Source organism: Channa argus, chromosome 3, assembly GCF_033026475.1.
Source record: "Channa argus isolate prfri chromosome 3, Channa argus male v1.0, whole genome shotgun sequence".
Taxonomy (NCBI): Eukaryota; Metazoa; Chordata; class Actinopteri; order Anabantiformes; family Channidae; genus Channa; species Channa argus.
In genome coordinates, this window is record NC_090199.1 from 22,413,908 (window position 1) to 22,432,414 (window position 18,507).

Here is an 18,507-nt window from a genome sequence, read left to right on the forward strand (position 1 = left end):
TGTGTTCTCATCCCCCCCTCCCTGCTACCCCACCTCTTTCCTATCTCCTCTGTCATCTCCCCCCATGCACACTGTTTCAGACTGCACTGTGTATATACTTCCATCCTTCCTACCCCTTTGCCCCCTCCCCTCAGTCCCCCTTTCTCTTTGACTCCCCTGATTGCTAGCGTATGTTGCCTGGCTGACTGGTTGGATCAGGGAAGGGGAAGGGAGGGGAGGGGAGGAGGGGTAAGGACGGAGAAGGGGGGAGAGAGGGAGTGAGGGAGGAGAGAAGGGGGAAGGGACTGTGCCCTCTCATGCAGAGAGTCACATGGTGTCCCTGATTGGAGGAAAATGAGTAAAGACTGCAGCCCTGGCTGAAATGGCAACAGACAAAAACGCACAAAGGCTGAGCTGTTTAGAAATGGGTTGCACAACAAGAGAGCCTGAAGAGGAGGAGGAGAGAGTGATGGAGAGGAAGAGAGAGGGAGTGAGCACATACTGAGGAAAGATGTGGATTAAGAGAGGAAGAGGAAGAGGGAGGGTGGCAAGGGAGAGAAAGCAAGGGAGACAAGAGGTGATGGGGGGTGGGGGACAGAGAGCAGAAGAAACAAGAAAAGAGAGAAGTGGGAGATGAGCACTGTGGGAGCACAGGAAGAGTGGGGGGGAAGGAGGGGAAGAGGGTGAGACAGAGAGAGATCAGACTGTGTCTATATTTCTGCAAGGCTGAGCAGTGATGTGATTGGCTGAGGGGGGCAGACCTGACTCTGAGATCAGAGACAGACAAAATGGCTCCCAGAGAACAGAGAAGGCAGCATCAGGGCACTGTCATCTCCCTTCACAGCTGTCAGCTGACACCAGCCTCCACTACATACACTCAAACATCACACACACACAGACACGCCCACACATACATACACACACACACACACACACACACACTCACACTCAGACATCACACACACTGGGTGTATGGACTAAGTCACCTGCAAAATGCCAGTGTGAAAAGAAAACTGGTGATGACACTGTTCATCATCACATGTAAGTTTTACATCAACATTTATTTATGAAAAACACATAATATCCTATATAGTAATCACAAACAGGGTCATCACAGAGCCTCTTACTAATTTAATCCCTTCACCCATTGGCCTGTTATAACATGTGACACACTTGCTGCTGAAGTTCCCCTTGTCTGTCTGTGTTCGCTTGCCAGAGAAAATCCTGAGTAGGGAATTCACTCACTGAGTGAGAAAATAGTGTAGGGCAGCATGAAAACAAACATGCTGGCTCACAGTGGCCACAAGAGGGAGCTGCTATCAAAGGACAAACTCTAAGTGTGGGTCAGACTGGTTTCCCACCTGTAGTGACTGATCGTGGAGTCCTGCCCATAAATCAAATAGAGAAGGATGGCTTTCTGCAGAATAATAAAGATATCATTTGCATACAGTTTTACTTGTAATGCACATTTGCATAACAGCTTTGATTATTGTTATTTTATGTAAAGTAGTTGTGGTTTTATTTACTCATGCAAAGGAACTGCATCAATAACAATTGCGGTCTGACAGTTAAACAGCGTTGAAAGAAATATTAGATTCTTATATTAACCCAGGAGAGAAACAATGTCAAAATATGCAAAAGTAAATAAAAAACTGTTTCAATTTTGTATGTATGAAAGTTTTATGAAAAATATACTTAAACTAAAAATATTCATTATTCATTCATTATTTGGAACTCTGTCACTTTGCAACAAGTGGTGCTATCCCCTTACTTTAATTCAGTTTCTTTATTCTTCTTTTGTCTCTTTAGCCTATATGTTACTATATCCTTATACCTTATGGAACAAACACTGTAGAAATTGTTTATATTTCTATTCCTTAGGCCCCTCAACAGGAAAGCTCCCACATGAAAATCTTTGACAGACTCTCATTTCATGGTACATGAGATGATATTTGACGGACAAATCTGACGTTCTACTGATTAGTGTTAGTGCAGATATTCAGATGTGATTTACTCCAAGGCCTTCTGCAGAACTTCCAAAGGGTCTGCTGAGCTGATTGGCCAGTGTTCCTGAACTTTTCTGTCCCAGACTCAGGGGGGTCAAATCTGGTGATTAAACTGGCCAAGCCGTCGCCCAGAGTTTTCCAGTAGCTACTTTCTTCTCTAGATCACTCTTACAAAACCAGGACAAATGCTTAGGGTCACTATCATGCTAAAAAACATTTACAATTACAATTAGTCATTTATCAAATGCCTTTATTTAAAGTGACTTAAAAGCAAGTAGCAGACATCAGAAGCAACTGTGAGCTTCGGTTTTTTGCCCAGGGACACTTCAGGAAGTAGCCAGGAGGACCGGCAGTCGAACCACTGACCCTTCAGTTCATAGAGGATTCTTGAGTTATAACTGAGTTATAGTCCTCCCTAATCAGTCGTTGCCCCCAGGGAAAGACATGCCTCTTCAGTAAGAAGTACACAATGTAGATCTCCCATCACCAAAGCATCCCCAGTTCGTCATGTTTTCACCTCCATGTTTCACAGATGGTGTTAGGCAGGCTTGCAACTTTCCATGAGCTCTGTTCTGACATGTTCTTTACCTAGACCCAAACACTGCAAATCAGTTCACAAGACTTTGTGCTAGTCATATAAAGTGCACTATATGAGCATCTGGGCACACTGCAAGCTTTTTTTCTGATTTGCCAAACTTAGTAGTTTTTTTTCCTAGTAACTCTCCGCATAAGTCAGTGACCTGAGCCTCCTACTCAGGTCACTGACTCTACTCAGTTTTGTCCAGTGATGCAGTCAGTCCGTGAGCAGCAAGGTCTCTGTTTCTCAAGGAAGTCCCTTTTAAGTACTTGTCCTCTTGGATAAATACTTGAACCAATTATAAACTCATGTTATTAGTTCACTGGACTTAAACGTACTTTAAGATGTTTTAATACCTGAGAGGGACATAGATCATTTTAGGAGAATCCACAGTTAAATTTCTGGAAAAAATGATCAGTACATTTATCGGGCAGTTAATTAATTAATCTGTGCTCAAATATCCATAAATTATTTGTGTGTGTGTTTTGGGAACTGTTAATATATATTTCATGGAATAAAACTGTGCAACAATAATAGAAATACAAAAGTGTGTAGATGTTTCCCAATGTTTTGTTGCCAGTGTATATTACCCTATACTAGCTGCATCTGGCATGGAGCGTAGTATAAATCATCATAAAACTGAAGTAAAGTACAAGTATCACTGCGTCACTGAGTCTGACTCACAGGCTCGTCGGTCTAAAGCTTATTTCTCAGAAAGTGGCAGCATGTCTTTTGGACCTTTTTATCAAAGCTGATTCAGACAGCTGGATCTCTGTCGCTGCATCTGATCAAGCGACAGAGTAAAGAAGCCTGAGTTGCCAAATGTATAAAAGCTGCCAGACGGTGACCACTAAAAAGAGCTACAGAGAGATGTAGCTAACTTCCATATAAAGGAATGGGCCCAGTGGTACTACTGATGCGCTTACAGTATGCCTGACTCTAATATTATCAAGTTGTAAAAGCTGTGAAACAGTAGCTCTGGCTCTGCTCTTGAAGAAAGAAATGTATTGAAATGCATTCTATAACACAGGAGTGGTTTTGTTATTATTCCTGTTTGGGGAACAAAACGGAAGAAAGCAACATGTCCCATCAGACATTACTGCAGGCCTCGTTTTTGAGCTAGGATCAGTTCAGTCAGGGCTTTTTTTACACCCAGCAAAGTGACACTGTCCTCGGATCAGTGTTTAAGACCTCGGTGAAGGGAGGGTGACTGGGACGGTTGTTATCACAACTCCGGCAGATGTGTGTGCCGCTCAGTTTCCTGTTGATTAGTGAGTGGAAGTGGCACATTGAACACATTTGCAAATGTGCGTGACAGCACACATAAACACTTACTGACACTAGCACAGACGCATGCACACACACACAAACACAAAGTGGCACAAGCATCCATCCATTCCCCTCCCCTCCCCTCCCCGTGCCCCTGAGCCTGACAGTCTGGACATGGTAGATATCAGAAAGAGGGAGAGGCATGAAAACAGACCCAGTCTGTGAGTTAGATCGGTGTGTAGCTGTGAAAGTGCATTTGTAAGTGACAAAATGGCGATGACTGAACAGCTAGAAACTGAGGGAGGTAAGTCTCTCTTGCTGACTTTTTCCTTTTTGTGTCATAGCTGATTCAGCAACAAAACCTCTGAGGTCAAACAAAAACAGCTGAAAATGAAAATGAAATGTTGACTTTTCTGACTTTTTCTCTCGCTTTGTTGATTTAGAGAAAGCTTGTACAAGTTTGGCCCTTCCCTCTTTAACCGACTTTAACAAAGGTAAATTAAACGAGTTGTTGCATTTGTATGTATAAGTGAAAGCTTAGTGAAATCCTCACACTGTGCACTGTAAGGAGTTTATTCCGCCACCAAACACTGCAGTCTTAATCACTTATTATACATGGATTTATGGCTTTAGGTGTGAATGTGTCACTGCAAGTGGGGAAATGAGGCTAGCTGTTGAAGTGTATGTTAGGTAGCAGTGGATGTACAGTATTAGTGTGTCCTCTGTGTATGTGTGTGTGTGACTGGTTGGGGTGCTGGTTGGAGATAAGGCCTGCCCTATGCCTGAGAGCGAAAGAGACGGCGTGTGTAAGCCCTTCAAGCCTTATCCTGATACACCTCCCACCCCCACGTCCCCTCCATCTCTCTCACAGAACACACACACACATGCACTGGGGATTAACCCCGCCATGTACCATTTCAATGGGTGAGCTTTGGAGACACACACACAGGCACACACACACCCACACACATACACGTATAAGCTTAACCCTTGTGTGTCCATTTTCATGGATGATTCTTAGCTTTTCTCCGGTTCTGACAGCTTTGACAGCTGGTGTTGCCATGGCTACAGGGGCCAGCAAATGTAAGATAGGCAAATCCACATAAGTCACCCACAACGGACACTCTAAGCTACTACTGACTACACCTCTGCCTGGTACTAGACACACAAAGATGCTGCCAAAAGACTGACACAAGCCTCGTGAGGTCTGAAGTGCTCATGTCACAGGCTTACCATGGTCAAACCAGTAGTGTAGCAGTGAAGCAACTTCATTGCTAGTTGGGTGAGAGACGGGCCTTACCAGCTTATCCTCTCTACATTTCTAGCTATGGGAGATGCTACACTTCAGCATACTGTTGTATTTTGTATTTCACTGTCTGCAAACATGTCTGCATCTGAGCTGTATCTTTATTTTGCTCATGTGTAGGAAATATTGAACTATGTTCCATATGCAGTCAGAGAAGATCTGCAAATACGCTGAACAAACTGACACCCTCTGTTGCAATGCAACAGGAAATTACAACAGGCATAGCTGGAAAAAGAACTTTACAGTGAATGATCTATATAATGTATATATCATTTAGTGTAAGCAACTACAAACCCTGCCAAACATCTGCACTAAGTGTTTATATCTTGCTTATAATACCATCTAACTTCCTAAGCTGCACCTTGTGGAAGTGATCCTTGAATTAATTTACACCACACACAACATAAAAATGTCATCATGATTTGCCTCAATCATTGTAAAAGTCACACTGCATTAGTATGTTTTCTATCATCCTTGAAAATAATTCTACTTATGTCAAAATTATGTTAAATTCTGTTACAATGCATAAAGCTGTACAGCAGGCCCTGTGAATGCTTGTTAACTGTTTCTGCAGAATGGTTCATAAGTGGCTGAATTTCTGAATAAACCATTAAGGAAACACAGTGGGCCTATATAGACTATTAATTCAACCTATCTTCATGCTGGAGGCTGAAGCATCCTCAAACTATCAGTGGTAGGGGAAGATATTTTCAAAATAATTAATACGTTTTTTCAACACTGATATGGGATCACTTGTCTAAAATAACCACAAAAATTGTATTCCTTTAGAGCTGTATCCTTCACATCACCAGATATGATAACCTGCCCTTCCATAAATATATGAAAACGTCCTGAGCTAATACTTCTTTATCATTTTATATCCCGACTTTGGGCATATGGCTGAGTCCTTGCTGGCTGTTATCTGAATATCTGATTATAATTTAAGCAATTTAAGCAGATTTAAAGGCGTATAGGATCCTCCCATCCCATATATACCCAGTGTGTGTGTGTGTGTGTGTGTGTGTGTGTGTGTGTCTTTGTGTAAAGACAGAAAGAGGTAGTGATAATTAATTTTACGGGCCTACATTGGAGACAGTTTTCCAACTCAGGCAAAACTATTAATTGTGCACATACCTTGTCTGGTATTAAATGAAAGTTATAGGGTATAAATCTGTCTTTGACTGATCATACTGCAACATCAGCCATGTGTGCAACACATTGCAGGCCAGGTCCAAGGATCCTGGTGATGACTGTCTTAGGTCAATTGTTTTCAATCCATTCGTTCTGCACTAATTAGGGGAAAAAAATCACTTTGCAGTGAGCATGTTCTTTATTTCCATACACTTCCACGCGCTTGCATTAGGCCAATTATCATCTGTGTCAGTTACAAGGGAGGGATGGGATGCAGGGAGGAAGGAAGAAAAAAATGCTTACCAGACAACCTTTATGTGCCGTTGTGCATTATAGGGGGGAGATGGGGGGGGGGGCTGGCGGTGTAGGGTAGAGAAGAGAGGAGAGGAGAGGAGAGGAGAAGAGCAAATGCATTGCAGAGGGAGAGGAGGAGGGCCTACAGCTATTGTTCATGTCCTCCTGTGAACAAAGGGCTCATCGGGGTCCGTATGTAAACCCACAGCAGGTTTCAGCCCACTGACAAGGCCTCATGCGGGACAAAACATAACCGATCTACTCCCGCAATTCAGGCCTTATTCCGTTTCAGTCTCGCGATTTGAGGAGTTTTTTTTATTGATCTGTTCAGACGGACGTATTGTGTTGGTACGTTGCGTCCGGCGGGCCTATCCGTTTTTACGCACGGAGCGTACACACGGTCTATCATCACGGATCTGTAAACATCAATTTTCTGATTGGACTTCTTTGCAGGTAAAGGGTGTTTTTCTAAGCCAAATACACACTTTGACTGCAATGCCTACATGCCATGGAGAGTAAACTGCTTTACGACCTGCTACGGTTGTAACCTCTCCTCTTATTTCGATGATTTCTCATTGAAAAGGGATTTAACGCTAAAGCGTTAGCGAGACGGCTAACTCCAGCTAAGTGGTCACCAACTGTTTCCTGGCTTGCTAGCATTAGCTTGCCCCGCAGGCCTATTAGGCGGTGTTATGTACATTCAACGCTTTCGTGGTTTGAGATGTCGAGGTTGTCGGTTGTGGTTGGTCTGTCTTTGAATGGTTTTCTTACTTTTTACGCTGAGTGCTGCTTGGTATTGTATAAATAATTTCACTCGCGTCCTGAAATCAATTTGTGTTTTAGCGTCTTAGCCTAGCTAACAGCCAGCCTAAGTGTTAGCATAATGGACTTACTGCCTTTCTAGTTGCTGTTGTAACGTTATCAGACAACTTCATATCAAATGATCCTCCGTTTAAAATGCAAGCCACATCGGTTGTGGAAATAGCATTTTGAGTGCGACTCACTTTAAAAGGGCGTGAGGCTCATGTCGTGTTTTGTTTGAAGTTTGCTAATGCAGTTCATATTCCGTATGTGTAGCCCAGTTGTCCACCGAACAATCATGGTGGAAACGTGGAGTGGCAGGAGTCCAGACCACGACAGGTTATACTTGTTTAGAAAAGATTTCCTGAGTCTGGATGTATTCGTAGGTCTGGAATTCATGGGAAATTACATAAGTGCTTTTCTACATCTTTGCCACTCAGCATTTGGCATAGGACCTCCTCTGAGTGTTTGCTCTCACTAGGTCTAGGAGAATATGTGCATCTATGTTGTACAATATGTATATTGTGTACTCTGTCTGCTTATGAGAGAGGGGGGCATGATTCCCAGTAGAGGAAGTGGAGTCCAGCTGATGTGATTGTGACTCCCTGTCATTAACCGCTAACAGGAGAGGAGCGGAGCTAATGGAGCTCTCAACAACTAATGGACACATAACCATCGATTATTTATTTATTTATCAGAACCATTTGTTTTCTTGTGGTGGTGCATCCAGCCCATAGCGTAGTGCTGCTGTTGGCTTACACAGTAAACAGTTAGTCTTCACACAAAGCAAACACAGGGTTTCAAATTGATGGAGTGAGATTTTATGACTTTTTCCATGTATAAGTCATTCTCTTGTTTTGAAGATCGTCTGTGGAAAATGTAATTACTTATTTATCTCTAGCACTATTAGAGCAATGATAAGACTGTCTAGTGTTATACGTGCTGTTGAAACCAATGCAGCTTCAAAAGTAAGTGTGACAGCTGGTTTTAGAGGGAGAATGAACTTTAGATGGACAGAAGTGTGTGCTTTAGCAGCAATACTTTTATGTATGGCTGCCTTATCAGTGGCCAGTATTGGGCTGGGCTGTCTGTCACACTCACAACAGTGTGTCTCCTATTACTGTATATGATGTATGATTTTATAGTGTCTTCCTTGTTGGCGAACATAATGTTTGGGGGAAAATATACTTTTTACCTCATTACTAACCTTTTAATTAGGTTAATTGAATGTATACCTCAAATCACCTCTGTTTTCCCACAACCACCCAATCAGTATACTTCATCGTCATTTCCCCCTCTTGATGTATATCTGTCTTTACTACAAACATGCAAAAGTCAGAAATATTTTTAGTATGTAGAGATAAGAAAGGGACATTACTGAGGCGGGGCTTCACCATGGTGATGGCAGGGGTCGTGACCTAGAGACGGCCCTGCCTGGATGGCCTGTATAGGAAAGCTGGGCAATTAAGTTAGAACTCATTGAATGTGTCTGTTTATACGTACTCACGTGCATGTTTGTGTTTGACATTTGGTTGTTATTTGTGGAGACTAGATGGAGGGCAGCAGTTTTTCCGGGACTGAAACAGGACTGCATAGTTTACAGGAGACTACCCCTTTGTCATGTTGTTGTTTTGCATCTTCATGCAACAAGACTAGTGTATTGTGGATGAGCTCTGAATGAGGGCAGCCAAGTGAAACTGGGCCATACTGGCCTGATCTGGCTTCATTTGCCTTCACCCTGACAGCAAAGTAACCTTGCAAGTTTAAATCAGAGTGGAAGTTTTGGGAATATCCTCTACCAGAGGCCTGGGAGCTTGAGGGTCCTGTGCATTATCTTAGCTGTTCCTAGGACTGCACACTTCTGGACAGAGATCTCAGATGTTTTTGCTGGAAAATGCTGCAGCTACTCTCCCAGTTTGGGGTCACAGCCCCCAGTGTTCCTGTTAACCACAGGTACCACTTGTGCCTTCACCTTCCACATGCTTTCTAGCTCTTCTTTCAGCCCTTGGTATTTCTCAAGCTTCTCGTGTTCCTTCTCCTGATGTTGCTATCGCTTGGGATTGCTACATGTACCACCACAGCCTTGTTTTGTTTGTATTCATGGACAAGAGATGTGTGTTTTTGTGTGTGTGTGTGTGTGTGTGTGTGTTAATAAACTTATAAAGATTAAACACAGAGGTTGTGGCTTGAGAGAGAGAGAACAAGTGTGTGTCCATCAGTCCTTTAGGCTGTAAATCAATTTGGATAAAGGTGCCTGCCAAATGGCTAAATGTAAATGCTCTAATGGTTCCCTCATATCTTTTCCAGGCTGTTCCTCCAAGTCATTCAAGCTGTACTCCCCGAAGGAGCCCCCCAACGGTAGCACTTTTCCCCCTTTTCACCCCGGCACCATGCTGGACAGAGATGTGGGGTAAGTTTAAGGGACAGTATATATATATATATATATATAATTTTTTTTTTTTTTTTTTTTTTGTGGGTGGCCAAAACATTACAACTACCTCTTAATAAAATGCACTCCAGCATGACTTCACCACCCGCTATGACGTCAATAATTAAAACATTTCAATAGATTGTAGCAATGTATCTAATGAAATGGCCCGTGAATGTGTATATTCGTGTGTGTGTGCTTGGAAGTCTACTCTGTATAGGAAGAATAGCCTCCAAATGCCGTCAATGTGTTACTTAATTAGTTCATACATTGGTTTACCATATAGCTCTGTAAAGTCAAATATCATGAACTAAGTTACTGTAAGATGTTAATCTTGTAAATGTCCACTGATAATCGATTCAGCTTGGTAGCTGGGAAACCGACCAATCAACAAACTCAAGGAAGAAGTGTAGAGTACAGAGTCGATGAGCCGCTCAGTATCATGGATTTGAATTGCACAGAGTGACTTGTGTTTGTTTGGAAAGTTCACAAATTTCCTAAACAAATACTCAAAAATTTTAAATGTGCATAACCTTTCAAAAGATGCACAGTGTGTTTCTCTTGTTAGATTTTTTAAGAAACTTGGTTGCCCAGGATAGTCTATGTGAAATTATTATTATTTTTTTTTCTTTGGAAAAAAGCAACTATAATAAATATAAATGTATAAAATATTTAGCCCTGATAGCACCATCATTCTGGAAACATCCTGGGCCACAGAAGATGTTGAGTAGAGACAATCTGTCAATCTTCAGTTGTTGCAAGGCTGATTACATTGCCTGCGTTAATTTAACGTAGTGTAATTTTGCTCTACTACTATTAACAGTGCTCATTATTCGGGCAAATGCCTTTTGAATTATAATGACTAAAGTGAAAATTGAATGGCAGTGTGAAGCTAATAATGCTAACATTTTACTTGACTTCAGCTTTGAGGTTAGGGATTGCACCTATGCAGAATTTTTGTTTTTTTTTCACAGCTTGTCTTTATGCAATAAGTGAACCAGCTACAGTTGTATTTGGGAATTCTTGTTATTTACTGTCTTCTTGTATTATCCAATTTATGCCACATTTGGCTCATGTCCCAGGGTAGTAAAGGGAGACTATCTGCTTGAGGAGCGTGTATTAGCTCTATAGCTGTATGTAATAATGTGTCTTTCTCTTGTTTTTCCAGTCCCACCCCAATGTATCCTCCCACATACCTGGAGCCAGGGATAGGGTAAGACTGTATTTTTGTTTCTCCTCATCTCCAGCTGATGTGAAAACATCAATAATAACACAAGGATAGATAAGTTCATGATTAGTTCTTATCTCACTCTAATAGAGCTTTTGCATTTGGACTATGACATGGCTGAACCCAGAGGTTAAAAACACTTGCAGATACCAATATATTTTTATTAATGTCAGCTTTTACACAGCTGTGAAGTAGAATTTTTTTTTTCCTACTTGGGCAGGGCAGAAAAATATTTATTATCATTACCAAATTATTTTTTGTGTTTCTGTTCTGCATTTGCAATGATGCGGGTTCAAATTGTATTTCAAAGACCATGATGTCAGTTAGACACTTCAGCTTTATGCATAACACAAGGGAGAATTGTAAATGCAGATTTACACACTTTTCACCACTAATGGCATGTAGTTGTACAGCTGAGCTGTACATGACCCTAAAAAGCAAACCCTTATTACCACGTCAGTAGCTGAGATTCTGAAGCGAATAAATGGTACAGAACCATTACAAACCATGTTATCGAATGTAGCATTCAGTCCTAAACTTAGCGGTCCTCTTAAAATATAAGTTAAAAGGTTTATATAGAGTAATATATGTTGAATGTGTTTCCTTTCTTTCTATCTATTTATCTATCTCAACATACATAATTATGGGGGAAAAAATACTTTTTGGTCTATATTGTCCAGTGCTAATATTAGCATTAGCTAACTGTTATCAGCCCCTTGTTTTGCTTATGTTTTCTGTCATTTTGTGGTCGTCCAGGAGGCACACACCATATGGTAACCAGACAGACTACAGAATATTTGAACTCAACAAACGACTACAGAATTGGACAGAGGTTTGTACACACCATCACAAACTGTACACACATACAAAACCAATCCGTAAGTAGTATAAATAACTGATTATTTTTTCCTTTCTCCTGTAGGAGTGTGATAACCTGTGGTGGGATGCATTTACTACAGAGTTTTTTGAAGATGATGCCATGTTGACAATTACTTTCTGTTTGGAGGATGGACCCAAACGTTACAGTAAGAAACAAAGTCACAATAAAACGTAAAAAAATCTTTCAGTTGGGAGGGGTATAGTTTAAAAAATCCATACAATATCTTGACTTCTATACTGCTTTCTAAATGAAGTTTTTATAAAGTCCATATTTAAAAAAAAAAAAATTGCTAATGCTACAAATCTATTATATTCCTGCATGCTGACATTTTTCCAGTGAGAATATACTCAGTTTTAATATACTATGATAGGTTGAATGTTATCACATGTAGCTCTCAGTTTAGTATGTTCCCAGTGACACATGATTAGGAATGTTTTCTATGTTAACACTTTAATAAAATAATAATTGGCTTGTTACTCAGAGTTTATATTTTGTGAGGATGGAAAGTGTGTTTCACCTCAGCTCTCTGCATGTGAACTCTCTTTTGTCATGCAGCTCTCCGGTCTGTGTGCAGCTCAAGTTCACCCTTGGCCACACAGACACTGCAGCACCATAACAATAATTTCAGATCTGCTGATCTTAGATATCGAACTTTAATATCAAGGCATTTTTCAATACAGTTGGTGCCATAGAAATATCAACGGTTAATACCCAGCCCTATATTTCAGGGATACATTGTCCTAGAGTTTATGCTTAGATCTTTCACATCCTTTGTTTTTGTCCTTACTTCTCACCAGCGATTGGGCGGACGTTGATCCCACGTTACTTCCGGAGTATATTTGAGGGTGGCGCTACTGAACTGTACTATGTGCTGAAACATCCCAAGGAGTCCTTCCACAATAACTTTGTCTCCCTTGACTGTGATCAGTGCACCATGGTCACTCAGAATGGAAAGCCCATGTTCACGCAGGTACGTTTTTGTCTCGGAAGTGAACGTGTAATAGAAACTTTACAAAGCCAAAGTAAAACACCATAACCAATTTTAAATTCCTGCATGGTTTTCTATTGCTTTATATTGGAGTCTGAGGCACAAATAGCATTAAATCATTGCAAACTGCAAAGAAATTTAAAGCAGTAAATTGTAAGATGATTTTTATAATTTTGACAAAGGGTAGTTAAGTTTAGGCTCTTTCTGACCAAACTGTTCTAGGAACTACCCACTGAGATGCCCCCCCCCCACCCTAAAAAGGAAAAAACTATACACCGTCAAGTGCTTCTTAGTGTTTGCATTGGCATCACCAGTAGAAATGCTAAAGTTGCGTAACTGAGTTCTGAAAATGTGTATGCATTTATGTATTGATTGGTGCTGAGTCCGCTGACTCTTGTAATAAGTATTTTTTAAATTATCCCCTCAGTCAAACTATCAGTGGGGTGACTGTAGTTTATTTGGTAGAGCAGTTGTCCATGAGCCACAGGGTCAGTGGTTCAACTCCCGTTCCTCCTAGCTACAAGTCGAAGTGTCCCTAGGCAAGAGTTGCTTAGTTGTACAGTAAGTGGCTTTGGATAAAAGCGTTTGCTAAATGACTAATTGTAACTATCAGTAATGTGTCATATTTCAACTTTCACAGAAGAGAAATAAGGGTTAGCTTAAAAGTTTCTCTTAAAGAGTGTTCTAAGTGCTATCAGCATTGCTGCATTATAGATACACCAAAAAGGGGGAGGCAACTGGTTGTAGTTCTAGCAACTATAAAAATGTTCTTCTAGTCTTTTTGTTTGCTTGTATTTACATTCATCCACAATGAAACACAAATGAATAGAAAAACCGTTATCCTGCTACTGAGTGTGCATGGGTGACTGATAACACAGTCCAGCCTCTGAAAACAAATGTCACTGTTTATAGGAGGTGAAAGTTGCACTGCTGCCACTACCTGCTTGGGTAACAATAGAAGTGTTTTTACTAGAGCTTATATTGGAAGAGCTCTGGTTTCGGGAAAGATAACTGCTATTTCAGGCTGGATTCACATAGTCTGAGAAATGTATGTTGGTCTTTCAGTGGAATAAAGTGCAGATGGACAAACCCTCATAGGGTGCAGTGTTTTGCAGTTCAGCAGCAGATTTAATTTTAAACGGAGCCCCTGGGAAACAAAACAACCTAAAGCTTTTATTTGAAACAGAATTTGTTTTCAGGTTAGAGGCTCGATATAAATGATTCTTTTTTTTTTTTTTATATAGATTTAAGTTCACGTGAAACCTTGATATATGTAACACACCTGTATGTGTAACTTTTGCCCAGAATCTATCTGTATGCTTTCCTTGTTTGCATGCTGTATAGTGACTTCAATCCTCTGAACTTGTGCAGGTGTGTGTAGAAGGGCGCTTGTACCTGGAGTTCATGTTTGACGACATGATGAGGATAAAGACGTGGCACTTTAGCATTAGGCAACACCGTGAACTCATCCCTCGCAGTATACTGGCCATGCATGTGAGTAAATCCATTAAGGCATACATGTATGTTGTATGTGTGTTTAGTTTTTTATTCTGTTTTCCATTCATGTTCCAGGCCCAGGACCCACAGATGCTGGACCAGCTGTCAAAAAACATTACAAGATGTGGCCTGTCGAACTCCACCCTTAACTACCTCCGAGTAAGTGAATCACACAGACCTTTTTCTTCGAGTACACTGGTATTAAATGATTTTCTTTTTTCTTCACTATCTATGATTGTTTTACTTATTAGAGAATTTTATCTAACAATTGATCATTTATGAACACCAGCTGATAAAGATGCTTGAGAGAGCATCATAAATAATCCTAAACAATGTGTAAAATCTAACTTGTTGCCCCTCTACATTTTCACCTCCAGCTGTGTGTGATTCTGGAGCCCATGCAGGAGCTGATGTCCAGACACAAGACATACAGTCTCAGCCCCAGAGACTGCCTCAAGACATGCCTCTTCCAGAAATGGCAGAGGATGGTTGCACCACCAGGTCAGTAAACAACATGCACAGCTGTAGATGGACACAACAACTTAAACACACAGATAATTTATCTTCCTTTATCAATTCTCTGCAGCTGAGCCATCAAGACAGGCCCCTAACAAACGGCGGAAGCGTAAAATGTCAGGTGGCAGCACCATCAGTGGAGGTGGAGGAACTAATAACAACAACAACAACAAAAAGAAGAGCCCTGGCAGTGGCTTCCCTCTGTCCAGCCAAGTCCCAGTGAGTACATCACCACCATCTAGTGTTAATACTCTGTTATCGCACCTTCCACTATTCCAAAGAAACTGCTGTGCTGTTTACAATGGGAACCAAAGCCAGACAAAATGTCACAAGAAAACACAAGCTGACATCTGATGCTGAGATGGAATTGTGATTGTTAGCAAGAAGTATTTATTTAAAGTGAGAAGATGATGATGATGATAATAATAATGATGATAATAATAATAATAATATTTGTAAAAGTAAATCGTGTCCCTTTCCTATTTTGTGTCTCTGCAGGATGTGATGGTAGTTGGTGAGCCCACACTGATGGGAGGGGAGTTTGGAGATGAGGACGAGCGTTTGATCACGCGGCTTGAGAACACGCAGTTCGACGCAGCCAACGGCATTGACGATGAGGACAGCTTCAATAATTCTCCAGCGCTGGGTTCCAACTCGCCCTGGAACAACAAGGCCCCCTCCAGCCAGGAGAGCAAGAATGACAACCCCACCTCACAGGCATCGCAGTAGAACCTAGAGCCCCGCAACCTCAACACAACCCCCTCTCTGTCACTCCTCAGCCACCCCATACCATCCCAACAGCCATGAGTGCAAAAGCAACATTGCATCATCGACCCAGACATTGCTGTAGAGCTCAGATTCACACACAGGTAGCCTGAGGGAGCTCAGTGTGTCCTTCTCGGAGAGTATCACTGAGCCAGAGGAAGTTTTTAATGTTTCAGTTGGTGTGTCCCACCTCTGTCTCCCTTCTCCTCATACACAGAATGTCCCATCTGCTCTTGCTAATTTTCAGTTTGGACAGTAACCAGGTAGCATGAGCAGGGATTCAATCCTGGGGAGACCTGTGCACACTAACCTATCCATACTGTCACATGCACGAAGGGGTGGGGTGGAGGGGATGGTGCCAGTGGGGCTTCAAGATGGTGGTGAGTTGCTTAGGGACGACTTGTCCACCAGTCCTTTAACAATGGCTCTTAATTCTGGCCTGCTTTGATTGATGCAAAAGTCATTTGAGATGTTTGTTAATAAAGTACGTGTGCTTGCGTGCGTGCATGCATGTGTGTAAGAAGGAAAAAAAGGCCGCCTGGGCATATCTGTGGCTTTGCTGAAACACACAGACCAGAATTCAGAATCAGTCTGTGAAACCATTGAAATTCACACACTAATAGGAGAGCTGAAATGTGGCACTAGGGAAACATCTCTCACACACACAAACACGAACATGACCATATTGATTGAAGGATTTTGTCTAGTGCCCGAGCCACCTCTGATTAGACTACAGTGAATGCAGTCTTTCATACGGAGAGCATTTACAACACACACATGCACATACAGTTACACATTTTAAGAGTTTTTATACAGTATATATTTCCCTAGAATGTTTAATTTGTATTAAACGCCTTCATTTCAATTGTTACTTTTTTATTTTCTACCAATACTGAAAAGCTACAGACCAAGGAGCAACACAGGACTTTTATCCCCCCTAAAATATATTGTTTTTATCTTTTATGTTTATAAAAGAGAAATAATTTAGTGTGGATGTTTTGGGGTTTTTTTTGTCATTTTTGTTCCTTTTTTGGAGATTTGAATTTTTGTGTATTTGTGCTTGTATATTTAAGGTAGTAGCAAAGTTCTGTCTGACTGTAATAAAATGTATTCTTACTTAGATTTACCTAAAGCCATCCCAATCTAATGTAAAGAAACAAAAATAGGAAAAAGGAGAAAAAAACACTCATGCACCCGACCCCTCTATCTTCCTACCTGCTGTTTCCTCCTTCTTTTTTAAAACTTGTGTAAATGAAATTACAAAACCCTGGGGTACAATGGCACCATGAAGAGATGATTTTACTTTTCTGTTCACTTTTTTTTTTTTACCTAATTTATTTTGGCAGAGGTTCACTCTTGTGTTTCATCTATATGAGAAGTAACTTCCTCTTAACGTTCATAACGATTTTGTGTACTGCAACTTTCAATTTCATGTTAAGTTAACTTGGTCACTGAATTTTAATTAATTTTAGTGAATTTAATGTTTAATCACTGGCCGAGATTTTTATTAGTTTTTGTCTAAATTGTTCTTCACTTGTCGCCTTTTTCATAACCAACAGTGATACCATCAGTCATAAATGCATCTTTTAAGACCAGAATAATGTTGACTTCAGTCTACAGGTTTGATGGCAACTCGGAGTTAAAACAGCATAAACTCTGTTATTGTTTTTTACATTATCATTTTGTTACAGATGATTCCAGCTTCAGTTATGATTGAGATTGAATGGTGACTTGTACCTTTTCCCAACCCTGTAGAGAAAAATCATTGTTTGATATATATTTTTTTGATTTGGTTAGTTTTTGCCCTTAATAATTAATGTATGGTACCAATAAAAAGATACATTTTCACTTTAAAACCTGTGTAACTGGTATTAATTTAAAACCCGCTTCCTCAAACTAAAGTGTAGCTTTGACTGAACTTTGGTCTACACCCTTCGCTCAAAAATATTTTCCAATGTTTAGCATTATTTGGCATTGAGATTAATAAGGGATCTCTTTAGTTTTTACATCATGCAGAGCCCATTTCAATAGGAGTAAGCGTGTCTTGCTACTTTTTCAAGAAATGTGTGGAAAAAAAACACAAACCTACCTTTCGTTATAGTAAGAGTTACCAGAGTTCCCTCTAAGCCTGGGTAGGTGTGATGGAGGGTAGATCAAGGACTAAAGGACGCCTTCAATGATGCTGAACTTGCTTCTTTTGCATTGTTTGGGTAGGACATGTAAATTAATTCCATTAAATGTCCCTCTGACACCTTCACTAAATTCCAATTGCTCTCCTTGGCTTTAGGGTGTAAATACACAATAATGTAGATGATCTAAAACTCCTCTGGGTGAGTCATCTGGAGGGAGTTTTCTCCATTAGAAGAGAGAGGCGGCTGTAGCTCAGTTGGTAAAGGCAGTCATCCATGGACCACAGGGTCAATGGTTCATGCATTGCCAGTCCAAGCTCGGTTGAAATTGGGGAGGGTTGTGTCAGGGTTGCATATAAACTGTACCAAATCAACGTGGACAACGATCCGCTGTGGTGACCCTGAAGTCATGGGATAAGCCGAAAGGACAAAAAAAAAAAAAAAAAGAGAGTTGAAATTGTTTAGTCAAAGCATTTACACCCTAAACTAAAGGCATGGGAAGCAAGTCAAAAATTAGTAAAGTTCAAAGGTCTTATTTAATTGTCACAAACTTTGACACATATAATACATATAATAATTGGATTTGACATCAGCTTTATAATGGACTTTGTGCCCCTTACACAAATTCATTAATGTATCAACACAGACAACAAGATCTCATTTATCAGGATCAGGAACCTTGATATAAATAATACACAATGAAATGCAAAAAA

General features: G+C 40.7%; 1 protein-coding gene across 3 annotated transcripts; it reads left to right on the forward strand.

The window, feature by feature from the left end:
• Window positions 1-4,004: 4,004 nt before the first annotated feature.
• On the forward strand, window positions 4,005-17,521 carry ldb1b (LIM-domain binding 1b). 3 transcript variants are annotated; one of them, XM_067498008.1, is made up of 12 exons: window positions 4,025-4,135; window positions 4,275-4,325; window positions 9,671-9,773; window positions 10,960-11,004; window positions 11,776-11,851; window positions 11,942-12,044; window positions 12,697-12,869; window positions 14,259-14,381; window positions 14,460-14,543; window positions 14,762-14,885; window positions 14,971-15,119; window positions 15,399-17,521. In XM_067498008.1, the coding sequence occupies exons 1-12, from the start codon at window positions 4,102-4,104 to the stop codon at window positions 15,627-15,629; spliced, it is 1,296 nt and encodes a 431-aa protein (XP_067354109.1). In that variant the 5' UTR covers window positions 4,025-4,101; the 3' UTR covers window positions 15,630-17,521. The 3 variants fall into 3 exon arrangements, with proteins under 3 accessions (XP_067354111.1, XP_067354108.1, XP_067354109.1); XM_067498010.1 differs by lacking the exon at window positions 4,275-4,325 and having other exon boundaries at window positions 4,005-4,135; XM_067498007.1 differs by having other exon boundaries at window positions 4,020-4,135; window positions 14,259-14,543.
• Window positions 17,522-18,507: the final 986 nt, after the last annotated feature.